Raw genomic sequence first — 22042 nt, forward strand, 5'->3', positions numbered from 1 at the left:
TAAAAAAAAAGTAACTCTACACTTTTAGAAACTGACAATTTTCATTCTTCATAATGAACATAATTTTTGTCTAGAAGTTCTAAGAATTTTTAGAGATGATTACCCTCTCCACCAAAATAATGCTCTTACGTGCAATCAAAACAACAAAAAGAGATTCTACACAGATAAACGGAAGTATAACATCAATTATGGAAATGACTCTGTGTAAATGACACACCTCCTTTAAACTGACTACACGCTAATTATGCATCACCACACTACTCTAGACATTCTCATTATAAATTTTTTTTAAAAAATCTTGTACATGAAAAACCAGCTTTGATCAACTACTTAAAAGGAAGCAATCAGAACAATCATAATTTTATCTCTTTCCATCAGTACTTCCATGTAGTGCAGCTATGCAGAAACCTTCTCTTCTACAGAACTCATTCAGTCAACATGATGGGAGATATCCCTCACAAAAGTTAAAAACTGAATAATGAAAACACAGCAGGCTTTTAAGACTTCTGCATTATCTGTGCTGAAGTTGAAAGTTATGTAAGAACGAAGTGTGGACCCTCAGAAAGAGACACAACACCAGTATAGCAAAGGCATGATAATACTGACTTGGAAAAACTGATTCTACACTTGCTCAAACTGCAAAATTCCTTTGAGATGAGTCATATCATTTTAGTCAAGTAGTCAACAATTATACATCTTCTTTTACAAAACCTATCTTGAGATTCTGGGGTCCAATGTATAGTTGCAAAGTAAGTTAAAAATGAACTGTGACTGAACATATATGCAAATATAAGTATCCCAATAAATCCGTTATACCTCGGGTCTGTGAATAATAAGATTACATGCCTATCCTAACACATATTGTAAAGTTCAGTTTATACTTAAAACATCCTGACAAATTAAAACTTATGACAGTAGAAAAAAATGTAATGAAACTACTTATATTCAGATCAAATCTTGACTAATAAAGCAAGTGAGGGTGTTGCCCACTGACCGACCAAAATAAAATCAAATACTGAATGGACTGTATTCATTCCAGGATACATATTCTAGGCAATATTGCCCACATATAAGTAAAAACTTGTATTGTGATGCCCAGACCCAAGTCTTTGCAATCTATCTCCTACCATCTTCTGTCCTAATTTCCAGGCTACCTCTTTTGCCCTTCATCTTGCCAGTATAGTGTCTCAAGGCTGAATGCCACAGGGACTGCCAGTCCTAATATCTCTACTCACTATTTTTTACCTGAAATTGTACCTTTCATATCTCCATACATATGTCCAGTTCTTGATATCTGCTTTGCTTTACAGTGTGTTTTCTGTCACATTGCCTAATCATCAATAAGGGAGTCAGGAGACAGATTTTCATTTTGAAAGCATCCTCTGAAGGGTGATCCCCACCTAATCAGGAGTAACTTGTAGAAACCATTAATCAGTGGAACTTAGTTTTGATCCAGTGTTATTTTACAACAACTTTGGTGGCTTTGTGGAAATGGCAATTGAAATTTTTGTTCAACACCAGAAGATGTAATCAATGATCACTATATATGCAAAGTCAAAAGCTGCTAAAATCTGATCTTTACTGAACATGAGAAAAAAAAGTTTTATTTTAAAAATTTTAACTTCAAATTCCAGACAGGATTTCCCTTTATCAGCAAAATGTTCATCCTTGACAAACTTGTCCCTGTTCTAAAACCAGGAATATTAGAACCAGAATTTTTAAACAACAGAATATTATGTATTTAATTCAGAAAAAATGCCTTACAACTACTAGATTTAAACAAATATCTGGTGTAGTAAATTTCAAAGTGCAGCTAATTCTGGCAAGAAAGCAGGGGGTACATATTTTCAAAATCAAAATGGTAACTTTGATACCACTTATTTTTTAATGGCTTTTATAATTCAGTGATGACACTTTGATTAATTTCTCTAGTATACAATTTTTTCTTGTGTCACAGAGGTCTTCAGTATCTGTGAAAATAAAATGTCATCTTGTTCAAAGTGTGTGCTCCACTTTAACGCCCTGACTGTATAATATATTTACTTGAGGCAAGGTGATGGGATAAATTAACTTCCATAAACTATGAAAAATGTAGCAGGTTATAATGAATTCTAAGACTTTTGTTTTAGCCCTAATTAAGCCGAATGTTCTCTAATGTATCTAAATTTGAGCAGGAACTCAGTCTTGCTGAAGTTTTAATGCTATAAATTGTCCTGCTCTGTGCACATTTTAACTATATACTACCATGTCCATGTGCTGAAATAAAGAGATTTTCGCTGGTTTTAATACTGGGAATATGCTCTGTGGTAACTTCTTAAATAAACAGGAGAATCCTTGGATCAACATGTGGAATTAACAGCATTCTGCAGCTGACATGAAGTTTAAACAATCCAAGTCTCACAGCGAAACTGCATTGAGAATAACAGAATGGCAATATGGCAAGTGGCCATATTGAAAAAAACCCACACAACACAATGAAGGAACAATCTTCTGGGATATTCAAGCTATCTTAGAAGAAAATATTAACAATGTAAACATATTGTTAAAGGAAAATAAGGATAAAAAGCATACATTGCATCAAAAATATAACAAATAGGAAGTCAATGGAGGAAAAGATGTGTACTTGCTTATTTTAAGTATCAGAGCACAGCAAGGATGCTTGTCTTTAAGAATTTGATTGTAGAGTGTGATTTGAATATAGAAATTGTAATGTGCAAATTTTTAAAACATTAACTAAGCACTCAGCTGGGGAATATCTTCACACAACATAAAGAAGCATTCCAAGCTTCCTTTCTGAATGAAGATGAAATTGTCAAGTGGTTCCAAAGAGATTAATGTTGCTTTGCTGTAGAAAGTTACTGTTTTATTTTCCCGTCCTTTGTTCCCTAGTCTACTTTACCTTCTCTAGTACTGGCTATGCAAATTTTTCAGTACAGGAAGATTTTTTTTCCTGCTGGGATTTTACTATTTTAGGAAATGCAAACTCTAAAGATAATGTTGCTGCCATTGTCTGGGAGCCTCAGGAGTTCTGAAATCAGTATTTTAATACAATTTCATATGAATTCAGTCTCTTTTTTTCTCATAACTTTTATGCTTTTTTCAGTCTTTACATTTTTTCCTCTCTTGCATCACAGACTCTGCAGTGAACAGGGAGAAATAACTTCAAGAGGACAATGTAACCAGGCAGATTCATAAAGGCACACAGTACACACAGGGTGGTGTAACCATACATTTAGCAGCTGAAAGACTGAAACATTTCAAGTTAGGCAAGATTAGTACCAATAATTAACCACAAGCTGGGAAACCTTCATCAGTTCACCACATGGAAATGCTGAAAAGCCTGAACAGCTCATTAGGAAAGACTGACTAATAAACCTTTGCTGACCTTGGCTGCTCCTTTGAGCTGCAACTCCACCAAAGAGAGAAACATACATGATACCGATTTTCTTCTACATGTGCATGCCGGAATACAAAAATACAACAGAGAACACTCAAAGCAGCCAGCGTCCTTATGGATGCATTTCATCTTGTAAAAGTTAAAATAGCAATCTCAGCATCCTGAAGCAAAATCTTATTACCAAAAGTCAGCGTATATCCATATGTATTCAAAAGTTTTGGGTTTTATAAGTTGTGTGGCATATCAAAGCTTTCAACACTATTCATCATTGGACCTCATATCTTAATAGTAGATTTCAAAACATAGTGACTTCTGACAAATCATGATATCCCTGTCCCGTACAAGAATTCACACATGCACACACAAAACTGAGGGGAAAAAAAAATATGAATCTTTTTCTCCAGAAAGGTATAATAAAAATCCTTAAGAGCATCCATGTCAGATTTCTTTCAATTTAATCTGCTCAAAAGTATTCCAGTTTGTTGTAATAGTCTACCTATAAAAAAAGAAGATTTAGACAAATTAAAATATTGTAAAATGTTTTAATTTGGTGTTAAAACATCCAATTTGTGAGGTATGCTCTGAAGCTGAAATGAAGTTTTATTTTACATCTAAGTAAAAGACATTTTAAATTGTCAAAATAAAACTGAAATCACACACTTCCATAAAGAGGTATTTTGATAAGCATTCTGGCATACAAGAGCTTTCAATACTATTCACCATTGCCTCTAACAGTTGAATTAAAACTTCCAAAATGTTGCAGAGAAGCAGCACCTTTTGTTATACTCATGTTATAATTAAAGAGCAATGGAAGTATTCATAAATGGAAGTATACTGACTGTGAGGGAAAACAAATAGGAAGGTGAAAAGACAAAGAGACAAGGAAGGACTTAATAAGTATAAGACATGAAAAAACAGATTTATAAAAGAATGAAATGGTCATCATAGAGCTAGAGCTTTATTACTTAATAAAACCTTAAATGTTTTTATTCCTTTGAGGTCTCAGTACAAAATAAAAAGAAATTATCTTTAAATTATCAGATAATTTTGACTGGTGCTATGACTTCTCCTTTCACATTCCTTTTTCTTCCACATTTTTCAGTGTTTTCTGGGGCACTTTGAGGCACTGGTCTTTAATCTCAATTTATGATATGAAATAGTTTTCAAAGTTAAGGAAGTTCTTCTGTGAAAAGGAAATTACTTTCTACCCACTTCTACATTTCAGCTCTTAGAACCTTCACAAAAAAGCAAAAATGCAAACATTTACCAAGGAGGCCACAAAGGTCACTATGAACACCTCATGACACATTCTTCTCTAAATGAGGCCAGCTTGCTCTTTCTTAATGTCACAGGCAGCAACTACATATTGGGCAGCTTTATACCAACTGCATTACCAGTCACTATTTCTTAAGTCTCAATAATATGTTTAAAACTGTGATAGATGCCACTATACAGGTATTTCTTTTTAAAATTTGCCATGAGATATTTTAAGAGAGGTAATATTAGGATTTTATTATATGATATTTATTGAATAATTTATAAGCTAGCTATAGTTAATTTTTTATCAAATACCTATTAATATTTCTTACACTGTATTATATTACATGCATTACGTGATCCTATTATGTAATATAAAAACCTGAAGATACTAATATTCTCAGTTTGGAAGTCTATAAAAGATCTTGTGAGCTGGTGGAAGCCTAACAACCTGTAACAGACAAAAACACCCGTGAACAGGGTACAGGGTGATAGGACAGCTAAGGATCTTCCTTCTATTTTCAAAAAGTAGTATGAAACTCCCATGTAACTAAAGATTAAGGGATATTTAGTGCATTTGTTCTACAGGGAAGAAGGAGACATTAGGGAAAAACTTAAATTTTTACTCATTTTACCAACTTGTGAGAAAAAAAAATGGTGCACCCTTGTACAGCTATGCGTTGGGTTGAATAGTAGTCTGCAAACAGACTACTGCCTTCAAATAAATTCCTTTCTTTCAGAAGTTCCATTTACATTATTTTGATTTCTGTTACTGTCATCCACTTAGTTGGTTATTAGCTACTCAAGATTTGGTTCTGCTGGACAGACACTATGAAGGTGTTGATAGCTACGACTTTTCAATTGAGCAACTTCAATTGTAGTTTCATAATGTGCAAGATAATTTCTGACCTGAAACTAAAACAGACACACAGACAGTTGGAAGGATGTCACCAAACTTAGTTTAGAAGGAAGTATGAAATACGTGCATGTTTTTGGGAACTTTTTCTGAAAGGCTCAGCTGACATCTAGTGGCAAGGGCAGGGAAAGCAAAACACTTAACAGTACAGAACAGAAATCGTTCCATATCTTCAAAATATATTATTCAATATTTTGTAAATATTAAGTGAAAAATTCAAGAAATCTTTTGAATGCAGCAAAGGATTTCTTAGACATGTCTTCTTAGACATTACTTTCATGTGGATGATTCAGTTGAATTACAAGCATTATTTAACTCTTCAAGAGTTATGTGCTATGCAGGTTGTTATGCAATAAAAGATGGTACAGATTTACCAGTAATGGACTTGGTGTAATACATACTGTAATCTTAGTAATTACACATAAGCATATACATGACAAAAGCCAATCTCAAGTGACATCAAAAAAGGAACTAAGCTTCAAGTTTTGGTGATAACATGAAGATGGCAAAATAAAATACAGTACAGCCATTCACCCTCCTTACCCAGTGATGTGCATCTTTCAAGACTGCTACACTCACTGCAACTTCAGTCTCAGAGATTCATCACCAACCTCTACAAACTACTGGTATGTGTAAAGCCCTGGCTTCACTCTGGGTATTCGGTATGAAGTTTATAGGAAATTAGCACAGTGATAACAAATATTGAAGAATGAAAAACAATCTGGAATTCCTGTTCACATTCTCAAGAAAAAAAACAAACCTATAAAAACAAAGTACAAAATTACAAGGCACTTTCTAATGCTAAAGAATAAACATATCACTCACTTATAAGCCACTATATACAGGTTTCAAGAGACAGAATCTAGATAATGTCGCTTACTTTCACCTTCAGCGGACAGTTAATAATATTTTGAGAACTTTCCTGTACATACACCTTCCAGAACTTCTTAGCATCTTTCTAGGCCTTGTAGGAATAACAAAGACTAAAGGTCTCATTCCTACTCTTTTGCAAAGAAAGTATGAGAATTGAACCTTGTTCATAAACATCAGATACACAATTTGGATCAGTTTGCAGGAGAGCTGGTTGGGAGAAATTCCTGTCTGTAGGTTCCTTCAGTGCATACCACAAAATCAGATTTAATGCAAGGATAGTTGGGACATCTACCATCATATTTTTCTGTTATACCCTTAAAGAATAAAATGCATCAAATGATTGCATTAAACCATTAAACAATTTCACTTCTCCATTATATGTTCTCATTGAAATTTTATAATTAAATTTCAATATAATGTGATCTGCCTAATGACACAGTCAATGTATCAAAGTACTGGATTATCAGAATTCCTGTGTTAGGAAATTTGTTTGTTTTCCATTATATTTTCCTTAATGATGACAAAGGAAATACGGAATGTTTTGCAATTGATGACCTGTATACTAACGATTTAGCATATGTATTAGAACATAGTGCAGCTATACTTAAGAATACATCATAACTGGTGAGAAAAGGAAGATGCTGTTCATTTTAACTAGGGGTAATCACCAAATTCAGTTATACTGCCATTTAAGTTTTTATTTTTATGATAAAAACACCTTCTTGTAATATTTCATTTTACTTACCACAGCCAAGGGAAAGTGAGTTCTAATACTAAACTCTTATTTAATTTTGGTAACTAGTTGGTTAAATTTACACTTTAAAAGAGGAGACATCAATACAGAGTGCTGAATACTAAACTTCAGAAAGGCTCACACATGCTTATTTTTCTGTTAAAATTACAGAAAACTGCTTCTACAGAAGTATGTTTCATTGAGATAGAGTAAGTAGTTAAACATCAGTATCAATGTAAAAATACTGCACTGCTGCGTTTGTGGCAAGAATTTAATAGAGCAACAATAAGGAGAACTATAAAGAGGAAACAAATAAAACTGCTTTTGGACATAATTTTTGAGTGCAGGTATAGATTTTAAACAAATTAATTTTAGATGAGCTGGCATTCAACTGAAAACAACTTCTAGAAAGAAAGAATTAAATTCTTAAGCTTTGACAGAAAGTGCATGTTTGCACCATTTAAATCTGTAAAATCCACTAGACAGGGAAAGAAAATAAAATATTACAAAAAGTATACCTTCAATGTTTCGATTTCTTCTTTATGTTCCCTCTTTAAATGCAGAATGGCAGCTTGGTACTCTGTAGGAATAAAAAAAGTACATTCCCTTAGAGTCAGAAAACAATGTGCCATCTTCAGCATATTTAATACAACACCACTAGGTCCAGAATGCTGATATAGGCTCTCAAATAAGTGACCTTTTACAGGGGAGATGGAAAAGAAAATCTGAACACAGTAATTAGCATTTTTTTCTAAGACCACATGACCAGATTTTCCATGGTATTTCTGAGGGAAGCGGATAAAGCAGAAGTCTTCCATGCTGAGAAGGGAAAACGGGGGAAAAGATACGACAGACTGAAATAACAAAAGGAAACTTTAGTTGTGCTTAATTTTGCAGATAAGTGTGGAACTGATAGGATATTATGACATGCACATGCATGCACACAAACCCCCTCACCTGAATTCTAAAACAACATGCAACAAATACAGTGACTTAAATGGAACTTCAAACATACAATCACTATACACAGTAAAACTGGATAAAATACAAATGAAGACCTCAAAAAGTACCAAAGAGTGAGATACAAAGAATTCTTTCTCTTAATTCTATCACAGGAAGATTTATTACAGAGTTTAAGTACAGAGTACTGTGCATGAGATACAGGATAGCTCTGCCATTTAGCAAGAATATTACAAAATCCAAAGGCTGAAAGCATGAAACTGAAAGCCAGAGAAATATAAATCAGCAGCGAAAAAATGAGGAAGCCAGGCATTGATCACACAGGTTTAGTGATGGCACAGATTTACCAAACAGCGAGACCACTAATACTATGGTTCCCCTCAATCTGTACCATGACTGCATTTGGCCAGATGAAGAAAGAGAAACCCCTTCAAAACACTGGTCTAAGGCTTTATGAGAATTTAAGAGAGTCTTTTGTAAGACACTGGCCCAGAAGCTACAGCCTTCCTAAACAAGCGACTGGAGTTTGTTCTCAGATGATCAAAGTCCCACTTCTATCTGCTTTCAAAACAAAATTCATTCAAAAGTGTGTTTCCAGTTTCCTGTCTTGGTTTCTGCCTCCTCAACTAAATCCTAATTTAAACAAGGTTTGAAAATAGCCTGAAGAATTTAAATTTTACTGTCAATGGTCTCTAAGATTAAGGAACTTGTATGATTCATTCACCAGAAAAAATAACAAAATAGCATTAAAGTATCAAAGTATGGACCAAAGTACCAGATCAGTAAAATATTCCAGTGCTTAGCTGCTCTTTTTGGTTTTTTTTTCTTTTTTTCTTCAGAGCACATGAAGAAAAGAGGAAAGAAAAGGTAACTTGATCATCTCCTGAAATCCGCATTACATGGAAGCTTTTAATATAAGGTATTTTAATATAAATCTATTTTTTCCAAACACAGGTGAAGTTATATTGAAGCTGAATTGATACATAAAATGAAAAGGAAAAGAGATCAATATCTTACAAAGTATAAAATACAAACCTTGGTGATTCCAGTCAGTATCTATCTAAACTTCTCCTTGCCCTCTAACAGGTCTCTACTTGGAGCTTTCCAGCATGGGAAAACTGCCTGACTGCTCTGCTGGAATCCCAACCAGTTACGTCTACAAACTTCTAGATTTTCTGCTGTTAATTTCTTTGCCTGGTTGATATTCCCTCTGGATACAGGCTCTGCATATCTATTCACCTAAATAGGACTTAAAACAGTTGCCTCAGGTGCCCAGAAGAAGTTGTGACCCTTCTCACGCCTCAGCCCCCTAAGCGCTCAGTTTGCAGGAAATGAACCTTAGGAACGTCCTGACCTGAAGTTTAGCTCTTTAAGGTCACATGATAACTGAAGCAAATAACAGGCTTTGAAAATGCTCCTAACAATCAGTTCTTAGATTGGCTAACAGAAGGATACAGATCTATCATAACAAAAGATCTACTTTCTATGTGGGATTGCCCAACGATTAAAATTCTTTGAGATTTGGGCAAGAGAGTCATAATTCACCTATGCTGACATAGACCTGTACCAGCACCAGAAGCAGATTTTTTACTGTCTACCCATTCCCAAGCCTCTCTTGCTTATTTTTTTATTTTGGCACAAATGTTTGTGCAATTAGAGAATGATGGAAGAACCCCCATGAATGAAATCTAACACAGCATTAAGAATGTAAAAGTTATTTTAGCAATTAAGTATATGTCATTGTTGGCACATGTTTCTCATTGCTTCTAGCTGAAAGCTCTGAAATAAGTTCTAGAGATTGTAGATTGTTTTGTTTAAGCTTTGTTCTCAAGCAGAAGTAAGACAGAGTAGCAATTCTTTTACTATTTACTTATTCCTTAAAATATACTTAAAAAGTACTAAGTTATAAGAATTAATAATCAAAACTAATTTCTTAAAACACTGTTACTGCATAAGATTCCATCATAAACTGATATAATGTAACATTTTAATAGATTTTCTACTATGATATAAACTGACATTCAACAGCATAAGATTCTTTTGGTTCTTTCTACCGTTATATAATTTTTAACTACAAGAAACTATCTACTGGATAGAAGCTGACACCCAGCAAAGTATTTTAATTCTCAAGCAAATGTTTATTTTTCTGTACAAGATATTATTATGAAAATCACATCACAATTATATTGTCTTGCATAATATAAAGTAACTCATGTCCATTCCATTTCTATGTCATGTGAGGTCACCTTAATTTAGTATAATTGTACACAGATGGTTAACATTTTAACCAAATAACCTGTATGCCAATCAGAATCCTTTAAATGCTGAAGAATTTGACTAGAAAAAATAATTGCATTCATGTAATTCCAAAAATCAGTTTCTTAAAATACTGGCAACAGAATGATGAAGTTTAATTATGAAGAGTGTTGGGATGCTGCTTAGAGTGGTAAAAATCCAAACTGCAAAGTAAAAAACAATGACATTTTAACAGAAGGAACTATACTGAGAACAAATATAAGTCAGGCTTTATGAACTACTGAATTCTTAAATTCTATTTAACTTAAAAAAAAAAATAAAAATCACAGACTACACATAAAATCCAGAAATACCAATGTATCACTGAGTGATTTCTCTAGGTTAAAAATTAACAATGCCAGCGTTTAAGAAACGGCATATGGCTCTGTGGAGCCAGTCTGATTCTCCCATGACCTCTGTAACTCACTGGGCCTTGTTAGTTAGGACACATGAACACCTGCGGGCAGCTCTCAGAGCCAGCCCAGGCACAAGGTTGCAGATGAACTGCAGGATGCCCCCCACTTCCTGGGGCTGCCATACCTTAGGACTTTGCAGACTGACTTGGAGAAAAGCTTCTAATCACAAACCACAGAATGGCTGAGGCTGGAAGGGACCTCTGGAGGCCATCTGGTCTGCACCCCCACCTCTCCCAGAGCTGGTTGCTCAGGACCACATCCAAATGGTTTTTGAATTCTTTCAGGAATCTCCATCCTCGTCACCCTCTCTGGGCAGCCTGTGCTAGTTTCTCAGCCGCCTTCACAGTGAGAAATCGTTTCCTGACTTTTAGCCCGACCTTTCTGTGTTTCAGTGTGTGCTCACACTGGTCCTGATACCACTCACCGCCTGGCTCCCTCATTTGTACACCCTACATTATAGGTCCAAGCTGATCCTTGTGTCACAAGATGACTCTATCTAGTTTGTCAGGGGGAGCTGCATTTTCATAGAACCAAAGAATCATTAAGTTGGAAAACACCTGCAAGATTAAGTCCAATCTTCAACCAAGTATCTCCATGACCATTAAACTGTATCATGAACTGCCTCACCTACTTAGTTTTTGAATACTTCCAGGAATGGTGATTTGTGTCAATGCTTAACCAGTCTTTCCTAATATCCAAACTGAACCTCCCCTGGTGCAATTTGAGGCCACTTCACCTTATCCTATCACTAGCTGACTGGGAGAAGAAACCAACCCCCAGCCACTGCCTTCTTTCAGGTAATGAGCAATGAAGTCTCCCCTGAGCCTTCTTTCCCCCAGACTAAATAACCCAGCTCCACTGGCTGCTTCTCACAGGACTTACATTCCAGATTCTTCATCAGCTTTACTGCCTCGGACAGAAACATCTCAATGTCAATCTTCTGAAGCTTTAAATCCTTTTATTATGACATAACAGAAGGCTGATTGTACAAATACCCTGTTGTACTTGCCTGGTCTCCAATCTGCCTGCAAGAAGACAGTGGCTATAGGGCATAAATTTAGCTTTCCTTTAAGTAGATATTATTTTTAGGGACTTCCAAGACAAATTAGATAAAGATCAGATTGCAAGTGCTAAGTGCTCCTATACTGAAAAATTACCACACGCAAACTAGGATTTTGTTACTGAGAAAATAATTTAAAGTGTCACTCTTTTACAAAGAGCATTGAAGCAAAAAGGTAAACAACTGCATTGCAGAGATTCCACTCCAAACAGCTTGGAGTCTCAGTTTTCATTTACTACTTCTAATTTACTACTTTTTCCTTTGTTTCGAAGGAAACAAGAAAAATTTAAAAGATCATGTAAGCTGTTGCCCACTTGGGCATATTCTTTACTTTTGCAACCTGATGCTTCCTGCAATCAATAATTATAACCCACTGAAGCTAAAGCAAACTTTCATAAAACTCAACATTTTTCTTAAGATAGTGAGATAAAGCAGAAACACATTAAGAAGCCTTAAACAAGTCTTTCTTATATTTGATGATAGTTAGCAACACGTCATTGTAAAATGTTTCACTAAAACATTTCTTCAAAATAGTCTGAAAGTTGGCAAAGTACACAGGAAGCTGTATAGAGGCTTCAGTGAAGATTAAAGATATACAGTGACATGACAAAGCAAAATTTCCTTTTTCTATGCTGTTGTTGGAATAATAAATCAATTATTCATTGTTAAAAAAAATCTACTTATCGTGAAACTTAAATTTCCTTTTACTTTCATGTTTTACCATAGCCAGCAGGTAACATTCTGATGAGAGAATGCTAAATTTGCATTCAGGTCTTTCCTACTTATACTAACTTTGTATCAGCTGCAAATTCTTAAGTCTTATTTTTCCAGTTCAAGGCTATTATTTTATTCTAAGTATGAACTTGTTATCTCAGTTTTTAATATAAATTTTTATTTTAATACATAATTGTCATGATCCTGTCACCCATTGATAAAGTCAATATTAGAAAGTATTATAATTTCCAGTCATGCTCTATTTGCTTCTGCCTACATGCAACTGCAGGAAAAATTAATTCTAATTAGTATTTTATCTGATTTAAAAAAAACTACTTTAGCATTGAACATTATAAAGACAGAACTAGTGCAAACAGGATAACCTTCCTTCCCTAACCATCATGTTTGGTATCAGTCTGCTTCATGATTTTAAAGCATTTTGTCAATATGGATCATATAAAGATAACAATGACTAAAACAATACCAACCAGTCCATCAGAAAAATATATTATTTTCTTTATCATTAGGTACTACAACATTTGAAATACTCCAGCTAAAGCCTGAAATTAACATCTACCCAAGTAATGGGCTGCAAGAAAGAAATAAAACTGTGTTTTAACTAACTACCAAGTGCAAGGAGGAAGTAACTCTGTGTCCTATAATTTCATCAAACACAGTACACAAACAGATAAAAGAATTCTTGTTGAAGCACAACGGAAAAGCCGAAGCAGCAACCCCAAACAATTAAAAATGGGTGAATAAGGAAGATGGACACGATGCGAACAAAGAGCTTAAAATGCTGTACAGCATCAGACATAGAATTTTTTATAGAATCACAAACATCTACTGTGTGAAACAAGAGGATCATGCATTGATCCTCTGAAACAGTCGACAAATGCCTACTACCTTTTAGACATCAACATCTGCTAGAGTGAAAACTGTACAAATACACAGAGAACATTAGGGGTATCAGAAAGTTTTATTCATGTTCTCTTGAACAGCAATTTTTAAATTAATAAGTACCTGGAACCCAGAAGGTTGACAGATACCAAAACTTACATATGGGGAAAAAAAGTAATGCAATATAGAAAAGCTGCTTATCTTGATTAAGTTATACAAAAAGCACAATCTTTTCAACAGTTATTGTACTTCATGAGTTTTAAATTTAAACACAAAATAACTTGAAACAAAGGAAGATATCTTGGGTGGATTGGGCTCAATATACTGGGCTAATTTTTAAAGCAGTGCATTTTCTAAAATTTTGGTCCCAAAAGCTAATCTTGCAAATAAAATGTATAACATAGGACTGCTTGAATCTACCCTTAATAATCATAAAAAACAAGTATCTAAAACACCAGAATATTCTAGTTTTCATAGGCTTTTGGTATCTGAATATAAACAAGTCCATCAATATTTACTGTCCCAACTGCTCAGCTTTATTTATTTTCCCTGACTTTTTAGAATAAACATATTCTCCAGGCAACAAATCCATAATTTCTGTGAGTCCATTTGGGACTAAGGTTTCTACAGAGAAAGCTGAGTTAAAATACTGAAGTGCTAAAGATATTGAATGGATGGTTTAGTTTCAGCTGACTTTAAAACACTCTGAATTCCCAAATAAGTACACATCTAATCCTTTTAGTTACAAATTCAGATGATCTTCAAAATCTGAACCATATATCTCTATGATCAGTATTAACTGTTCAAGAAATTGCACAGGAAGAGATGAGTGGTAGGGGTTTCTTTTTCTGTTCCACGAACAAGTCCCAGATGTTGCTTACTTATTTGTTTCATTAGGATGAAGGGAAAAGACATGAGGTTTTTATGGGACAGGCAAATACAATTTGTCCACCTGCCTGGTTTCTTAGCAAGCAGGAAATAACACAAGTGGCCTCTAACTGCAAGCACCTAAGCATTTCTACAAAATCCTGCACTACCACCAGAATCCTCTGAGGAAGAGCCCACTTTGAGATTTAAGAATGGTACTCCCCAGTTCGGTGCCCCCCACCAAGATTCTCCCAAATGACACACTGCTCTCTTAGTCCACCTTTACCCTCTCACTTCCCACTGAAGCAGGATGGAGTTGAGAATTGGAGACATCAAAATGAAGATCACAGGTTGAGATATGAACAGCTTACTGGAAACAGCAATGAGATAAGAAAATGAACGGTAATGGCAACAATATTAATAACAAAAGTATACAAGAGAGAGGGTGATTCACATGCAAAAATGCTCCACCTAGACCCTGAGACAATGAACAATGGAGTATGGCTTCCCCTCTCCTGCCATGTTTTTTTGACCAGAAGTCAGAATCCTTTTCTCCCCACCCCTAACAAGGATGCAAGGTGGTATCAAATAACATTAGGGTCCTGGATGAAACTAGGACACGAAAGAAATAGGAAATGCTTGCAATTGAATTGTGAGGAAGAAAACTGTCTCAGATCAGACTGCCCAGAAGGCCACTTAATGGGCATTCTACATAGACAATATAACTTTCTTAACCTAAGATCACTAATGGCATGTGCAGGGAAATTCTAACAAGTTCCAATATAAGCTTCTTTAATTAATGCAAAATTGTCTTAAACCGTCTTATTTCCTAAGAAGTATCCATCCAGCTGTGACAAACATGATTGGACTGTCATTATAAAACTTCAAATGGAAGAGAAAGGCTTCAAAATACTTTGGATTTATTTCTTCTAATATGATGTCTACTCACATCATCATCTAAATGGTGTTTTGTGGTAGAATTAAGGAGTAGTTCTTCAGTGACAATAATGTAAGAAGAGTTTATCCTGGTCATAAGGTTTGTTTTTAAATCTTATAAGATAATAACACTGAATCCTCACCAACATCTATTATTCCTAACTCAATTTAAAAAAAGGATCAAGAAAAACAAAAACAAAAACAACAAACCTTAATCCTTACAAAGTTTTAAGCAGCTGATTGATATTCTGTAATTCTATGAAAAGCATGGCAACAGGAAATTACCTAATGAATAAACATACACAGAAAAATACAAATGCTTTGAAACATGCCTTGTTCAGTGTTGTCAGTTACTTCAGCAAACAATTGCAGAAGTGATAAGTTACTATAGAAAAAAAGAGGAATACTACCAGAAACTCCTCTTTTAAAATGAGTTCCAACTCAGCTTCATTTAGTTATTACATGTTTTGACAATAACTGTCCATCCCTGGCAACATTCAAGGCCAGGCTGAATGAGACACTGAGCCACCCGGTCTAGTGGGAACTGTTCCTTGTCCTGACAGGGGAGTTGGGACTATATGAACTTTAAGGTCCCTTCCAGCCCAAACTATTCTATGACTCTATAATTTGGAAATTCAAAAGAGCTGCTTAAAAGGAGCTTCTGAGTCATGAGCATTTGCTCAAAATGTCTTTCATAAACTTCACTTAAAATCCAAAAACAGCCAACACTCTGCATATCCTGCTCTTGGTGGGTACAAAACTGAGCAAGAAAACAAAGACACAGCAGGGGCTATAAGTGAAATAAACTTCCAAAAACCAGGTTAAAGTAGTTAATTCTTTTTCTTAAAGGACAATTAAACCTCCTTTTCCTTCAAAAGACACCCCTACTGATTCATTACTGAGAGGAGTCCCTGGCCATGGCAGAGGTGTTGGTACTAGATGATCTTTAAAGTCCATTCCAATCCCTGAATGTTCTATGATTCTATGACTACTAATGACATTATTAGTTAGTATTTAACCCTCACATGGTTGTCAATGGGATTTTACTGTATTTCTTTGTCAACCTTACATGTGCTCTTGCTTTGATTAAGAATCAGTGTATGTCCAGTTTTCCATAACTCTAATGTTAAGATCTATCATCACTTTAATTTTCACTATCATCTTTGCTCCAAAGACTTTAGGAAAAAAAACCCACTACCAGCTTATAATATGTCTAATGTGAGATTAAGAAGAAATTAACCTAAATTCCACTCACTTTAGTGGGATGGCAGCCATTGAAAATGAAGTACTGTAAGCTAGAATTCTGCAGACAGTTCCTGATCTATTATAGAACTTCTGTAGTCTTACCAAATTTTTAGTCCTCAACAGTGGTATATATAGCAGACAGCCTTTACCACTTCTATTCCATCAAGGAAAGATAAATACTACCTTTTTGGTAACAAAGGAGACCAAAGACTAGACACAGACAGACAACATTACACTGCTCCACCCACCTGGTGGTTCCTCCTTGTAAAGCTTTAGGTGAGCTAGAGACAAAAGCGTAAGTGAGATTGTATTTAAGCTTCACTCAGGGAATTTGTATTTTACACTCATTACCTACATATTCTAGCAGGGAATCTTGCACACCACACCCCCTGCTTCTCATTCATTACTAAGAATGTATAACTCAGTTGGTATTTTCAGCTCCTCCTTATACCATTTTGTCTTGCAAAAAAATATCAATTGCTTGTGAACCGCCTCATTTCTGAAGTGTTGCTAAACACTAACACTGCCTATCAAATCAAACCAAAATCAAATACTTAAATAAATTTCTACCATGTAAAAATATCCCATGGATGTTCCTTGGTTAACCATGGGCCACATGCAGTAACACAATGAAAACAAAGCCACCTCTGTAGTGCCTCCAGTACCAAAAACAGGCCACACAAACTAAATACACTTGGAAATATTTCTAAAAAGCTCTCAGCTTGATATATACACAGAATATCATATGCTGATTTTAATTCCTCAAGACTTAAAATTAGAAATAACAATCATGCTCACTCATTACTGTATTTTCATGTGGTGTGGTAAGGGAAAGAGACCAAAGCAGATCAGAAAGCTTAGACTTTTCTGAGAGACTAATTCCATACAATCTGATTAAAAGACAGAAGTTTGGGGCGGGAACACTTTCAAGAATTCCTCATTTTGCTTTTCATTTCTAAAACAAGAATTTAAAAAAAAGAAAGTTTTAGACTCTGCAATAGCAGTGACTGGTACTGCTGACATATGTGACACACAAAATACGCCACCAGGTGGCAGAAATAAAACATAAAACCAAACAATATTGCTGATGATTAGTAAAGTATGAGGTATGCTTCACTGTTTTGCAAAGAAAATACACACTAAAGCATGCATGATTTTCCTAATGCATAGAAAACGGCACATGAAATAAAATTTGGATGTTTTGGACAACACACAGAATCAAAATGTCTAATGTATGTTAGGCTTTATCATCACACAGAGCTTCTCTAAACACAAAGCAGCAACGTCTACAAATATACTCAATACATGCTCATGAAAATCTTGTAATACTGAGCATGCTGTGCCTTTCACTAACATTCCTAAAAGAAAAGATACAAGCATTCATTTGTCAATCTGGTGACCTGAAAAAACTCAACCTACAGCCCCAGAAATACTGGATAGAGCGGGTCACAATGTTTCAAAGGGAAATTTTCATGCTTCAAAACTGTTGCAAAAAGTAAGTATACACATTCAAATATTATTCAGTATTCTTCTATTGTGTTTACAACTGTGCTATGCAAGAATTGCCTTTCTTCTTTGGTAATAAACCAACTTACCTACTTAAAATTTTTTAAATAAAATCTGACATGAAAACCTTTCCCACAGAAATCTCCATAACTCACATTTCAAGTAGATGGGTTACTCCTCAAACTTTACACACCAATTTAGGAAACCTCTCTGCCATAATCTCAAAACCTTATGTAGAAAGCAGAAGCTTTGAAGTTAAATGACCTATACAGCCACTTCTGGTCAGTACACTCATTTTTGTGAAAAGCCATACATATTAAACTCAGTGTGTGAAAACATGCAAAATAATGTTAACACAATTTAAAAGTAATTAGAGAATAAAAGCTGGAAATTTGAGTACAATCTACCTTTCTTGAGATGTACCACACCCTGTAGTATAAAGAAAATCATTCACTTATAATTGCACAGTTTCATTAAATTTCAGAATAGTGAGAGTTTCTTAATGTTTTCTCCCTCAGTGGTGACCCTTGATCCCATTTTCAACATTCTCCTTTTACTACAGCATTTTCCTCCTCTATTTCCCTATGTAGTTCTCATCTTTAACCACCGGGTGTCAGAAGGGAACCTACTCACAACAGCTACACCTGTATAATTACTTTTTATTTATTTTTACAGATGTATTGATGTGACCTTCCAGACTTTCTCAGGCTACAGTCATAAACCAGAAGCAAATTTTCAGGCTTTTCTTTCAACAAAAATACACATGAGCAACTTTCAAATTCTAATTTGTTCAGTTTTGGATTGGTTTTTATAAAGCATAACTGCATTTAAGCATCCTTTTATAACTAGGAAATTAAAATTTATCTATGCTCAAAGAAGTTCACAAAATTACCTATTTTTAGGGATAAGGGGTTTGGAAAAAACAATACTACATGTTGTTCTAAAACATGATTCTAATCCTCCTTCCCTCAACCCCATTCCATCTACTCTTATCTGTCCTCTCTTCTTCCCACTCAACCTGAACTCTTTTACAGACCCATAATTCATTACTTGTAATGCCAAATCCACAGCCTGGGAAATGAGCAGACATTCTTCACTTCAGCTTGATTTTTCTTTTGGTTTGTTTTTTGTTGTTTATTTGCTTGTTTTTTTCATTTTTAAGACAAGGAAAAACCCTCCAAACCTAAAATTTCAAACGTTCTCAGCACCTTAAAGGTGAAAATATGGCAGGTATGAGAAAAGAAGACAAATGAAAAGGAAAACAAGCCCCAAAAAAGCCAATAGTCCAGTATGCAAATACAGTCCAGATATTTAAATATAGAGGACATCAGAGTAAACCTACTACAGGACATGAAGTATCTTCACAATAGCGACTGAATTCCCAAGAATAACAGAACTGTATCCACAAAAAAACAGCTTTCTCTGGAAAAACCAGCACCCCTCCTTGACAGTCTGTTATTGAAATGAGGAAAATAGTTACTCCTCTTTCTGATTGCAAAGCAGTATAAAGCACTATTCAAAAGCAGTAACCTGAGTAACTTATCTGCCTGACCATTCCTCAGCTGTGAGGGGTTACATTACACTTCATTTACCTGATAGCAGAAATGAATAGTTTCACTTGTCATTTCACCCTCCCACAAAGGCAACACTAGAGGTACTGCTGCTGGGGACATTCAACACTAATTCTTTCTCAAGAAATGTCCTCCTTTGTATTTACAAATCCAATCTTCTACAGGATCACGTTCACCAATGCAATATGGTAAACATGTAACTCTTTAACAGCAAACACGAGGAACAGATTTATTACAGAGTACATGTCTGTGCCATAGCATAGGGAGCAAACTTGGCAGGGCTGATACTGAATTTACCTAAAAGGAAATCCAAAAAGCAGTTCTAAATGCAGGTGCAAATTTTCAGAAAGCATCATAACAAGTGAACAGTGAAACAGCAGAACAAGAAAGAGAATTCAGTAAAACTCAGAGGAATTTCTGTTAGGGCTTCATATATTTTGAAATAGAACCATGGAAATAAAATACAAAGTCATTCTTCTTGTGTACACTATTGCTCTTTCACTGTGTTTCAATTATATAATAAGAATCATCTCGTAATGTTTTGGATCTTTGCAAAACTGGATTGCTTGGGTCCACAGCGCAGTCTGTATTTCAAAATTAAATCTACAGTAAAAGAAATAATTCACACAATTTGCCTTCATTATATTCAGGCAACAGATTAATCTTCTCACTAGGAAAATATTACACTTAGAAATCAGCTTTCTACTTCAAGTGGACTAAAGCTGCTCTGTATGTGAATCTTAAGCACGTTGGTATCCATGGCTACATATGTGTGTATCCAGACATGGCTCTGGATATTGTGAAAGCTGTCCTTGTCAGGCACCTGCTACAAAACATACCTGGACTCAAAATCAATAGGTCTCCTAAAATTACTACATTTCTACAGAGAGTATGCATAACAAAAATAAAGCAACCATTTTTTTTTGAAAAACTGGAGCATAACTCTTCCTCCTTCTCACTTTCAAAAAAAAAAAAAATCTTCAGTGTATGGGAAGGCACGAACATTTCATCCATTCTGTAACTGTGGGGTTGGTCTGGGTTTTGGTTTTTAAGATTAAAGTTTAAAAAGTCAATATTCTTTCCTATTCTGTGTCTCTATCTAATGTTAAGAGTCTGTAAACAGAAATGGAATTTAATTTGACTTGAAAAATAGGTCAGAATTCTTATCCTAATTTTACGGATGGATAAACTGAAATTTGGAATGGTTCCCAAAACTTTCCTGAAGCCATTCCAGAAAGTAGCAAAAGGACTGAAAATGGAACACAAACATCTTAACAAAAATATTAATTATCCACAGGTGCCTTTTTGTTCCTGTCTCAAGAGGCACAGTATGAATGACACTGTCAGCTGAGGTGGGGAGGGAAAAGCAAGCAATATTTTTCTTGCTTGATTGTTTTTGAGCATTTTTTTTTTAGTATTTTCAAAATAAATCTTAGCACATAGTGTTGCAAGATATTTGGAAAAGTGACTGCTGCAGTGATCAGCACATATACAACCTCTCTGTGACAGCAGAGATTTCTGAGCAGCACTAAACTCAATACCTTCTAAATCCACAAAATCATAGCTTTAGCTATCATAAGTAAGGGGGGGAAATGGCGTTGTTACTCTAGAATTCCTACCAAAATCCAGCTTGTAATAAAACCCTCAGCTTCTCAAAACCAGACTAGTATCTGTCTGATTATGAAAACCGAATTACATGCACCTGTCATGCTATACAGTAAATGCAGTAAAGTGTTGTAAAATAATTTACAAAAACTTTATGCACTCTGAGTTCACATCAAATTGATCAGTGATTCAATCACAAAAGCGCTACCTTGAAGCAATGCAAAATATTCTGTTTGCTATACTGCTGATTGATCTAATTCACTACAGTAAAATTTATAATGGAATCCCAGAACTAAACTTCAAACACTACACTGAAATGAAATAAACCTAAATTACTTGGGTTTTGCGCCTTTTTTTTTTTTTTTTTTTTTTTTTTTTTTTTTTTTTTTTTTTTTTTTCTTGGGTGAAACCAACTGTTGGTAGCCACTGTTACAACGACTTGTGTTAAGTGTTCAGGACACTTAACATCAACCATTGTCTTTATTTTGAAGACAAACACAAAGTGTTCAAGACCACAAAGGAAGCTTATGTTAAAGAAAGATAAAGAAATCATGCTCTTATCTCTCATTCTTTTGTTCCAACCATTATGTCTCTCTTTCTCTCACTGGTTATTAAGCTGGTTATTCCCTGCATTTACATCATGGCCATAAAGTGATTTTCTTGCTGAGAACTAGAAGTATAGGGAATCAAGGATATGATATATTTGAGACTTAGCTAAACCTCTGCCACTATTTTGTATTTTATTCACCATTCACCGAGACATTTTTTGTCTAATAAGACCTTTATCAGAC

The 22042-nt window shown here is 34.9% G+C and overlaps 1 protein-coding gene across 1 annotated transcript in view; it reads right to left on the reverse strand.

Moving 5' to 3' along the window:
• The window catches only part of FMN1 (formin 1), a 138453-nt gene that overhangs the window by 107852 nt on the left and 8559 nt on the right, over positions 1-22042 (reverse strand). The window contains exon 3 of the mRNA XM_083863276.1: positions 7695-7756. Within this exon, the coding sequence (XP_083719402.1) occupies positions 7695-7756 (62 nt within the window). The remainder of the gene's footprint in view (positions 1-7694; positions 7757-22042) is intronic.

This window comes from Zosterops lateralis (genome assembly GCF_965231275.1).
Source record: "Zosterops lateralis genome assembly, chromosome: 6".
Taxonomy (NCBI): Eukaryota; Metazoa; Chordata; class Aves; order Passeriformes; family Zosteropidae; genus Zosterops; species Zosterops lateralis.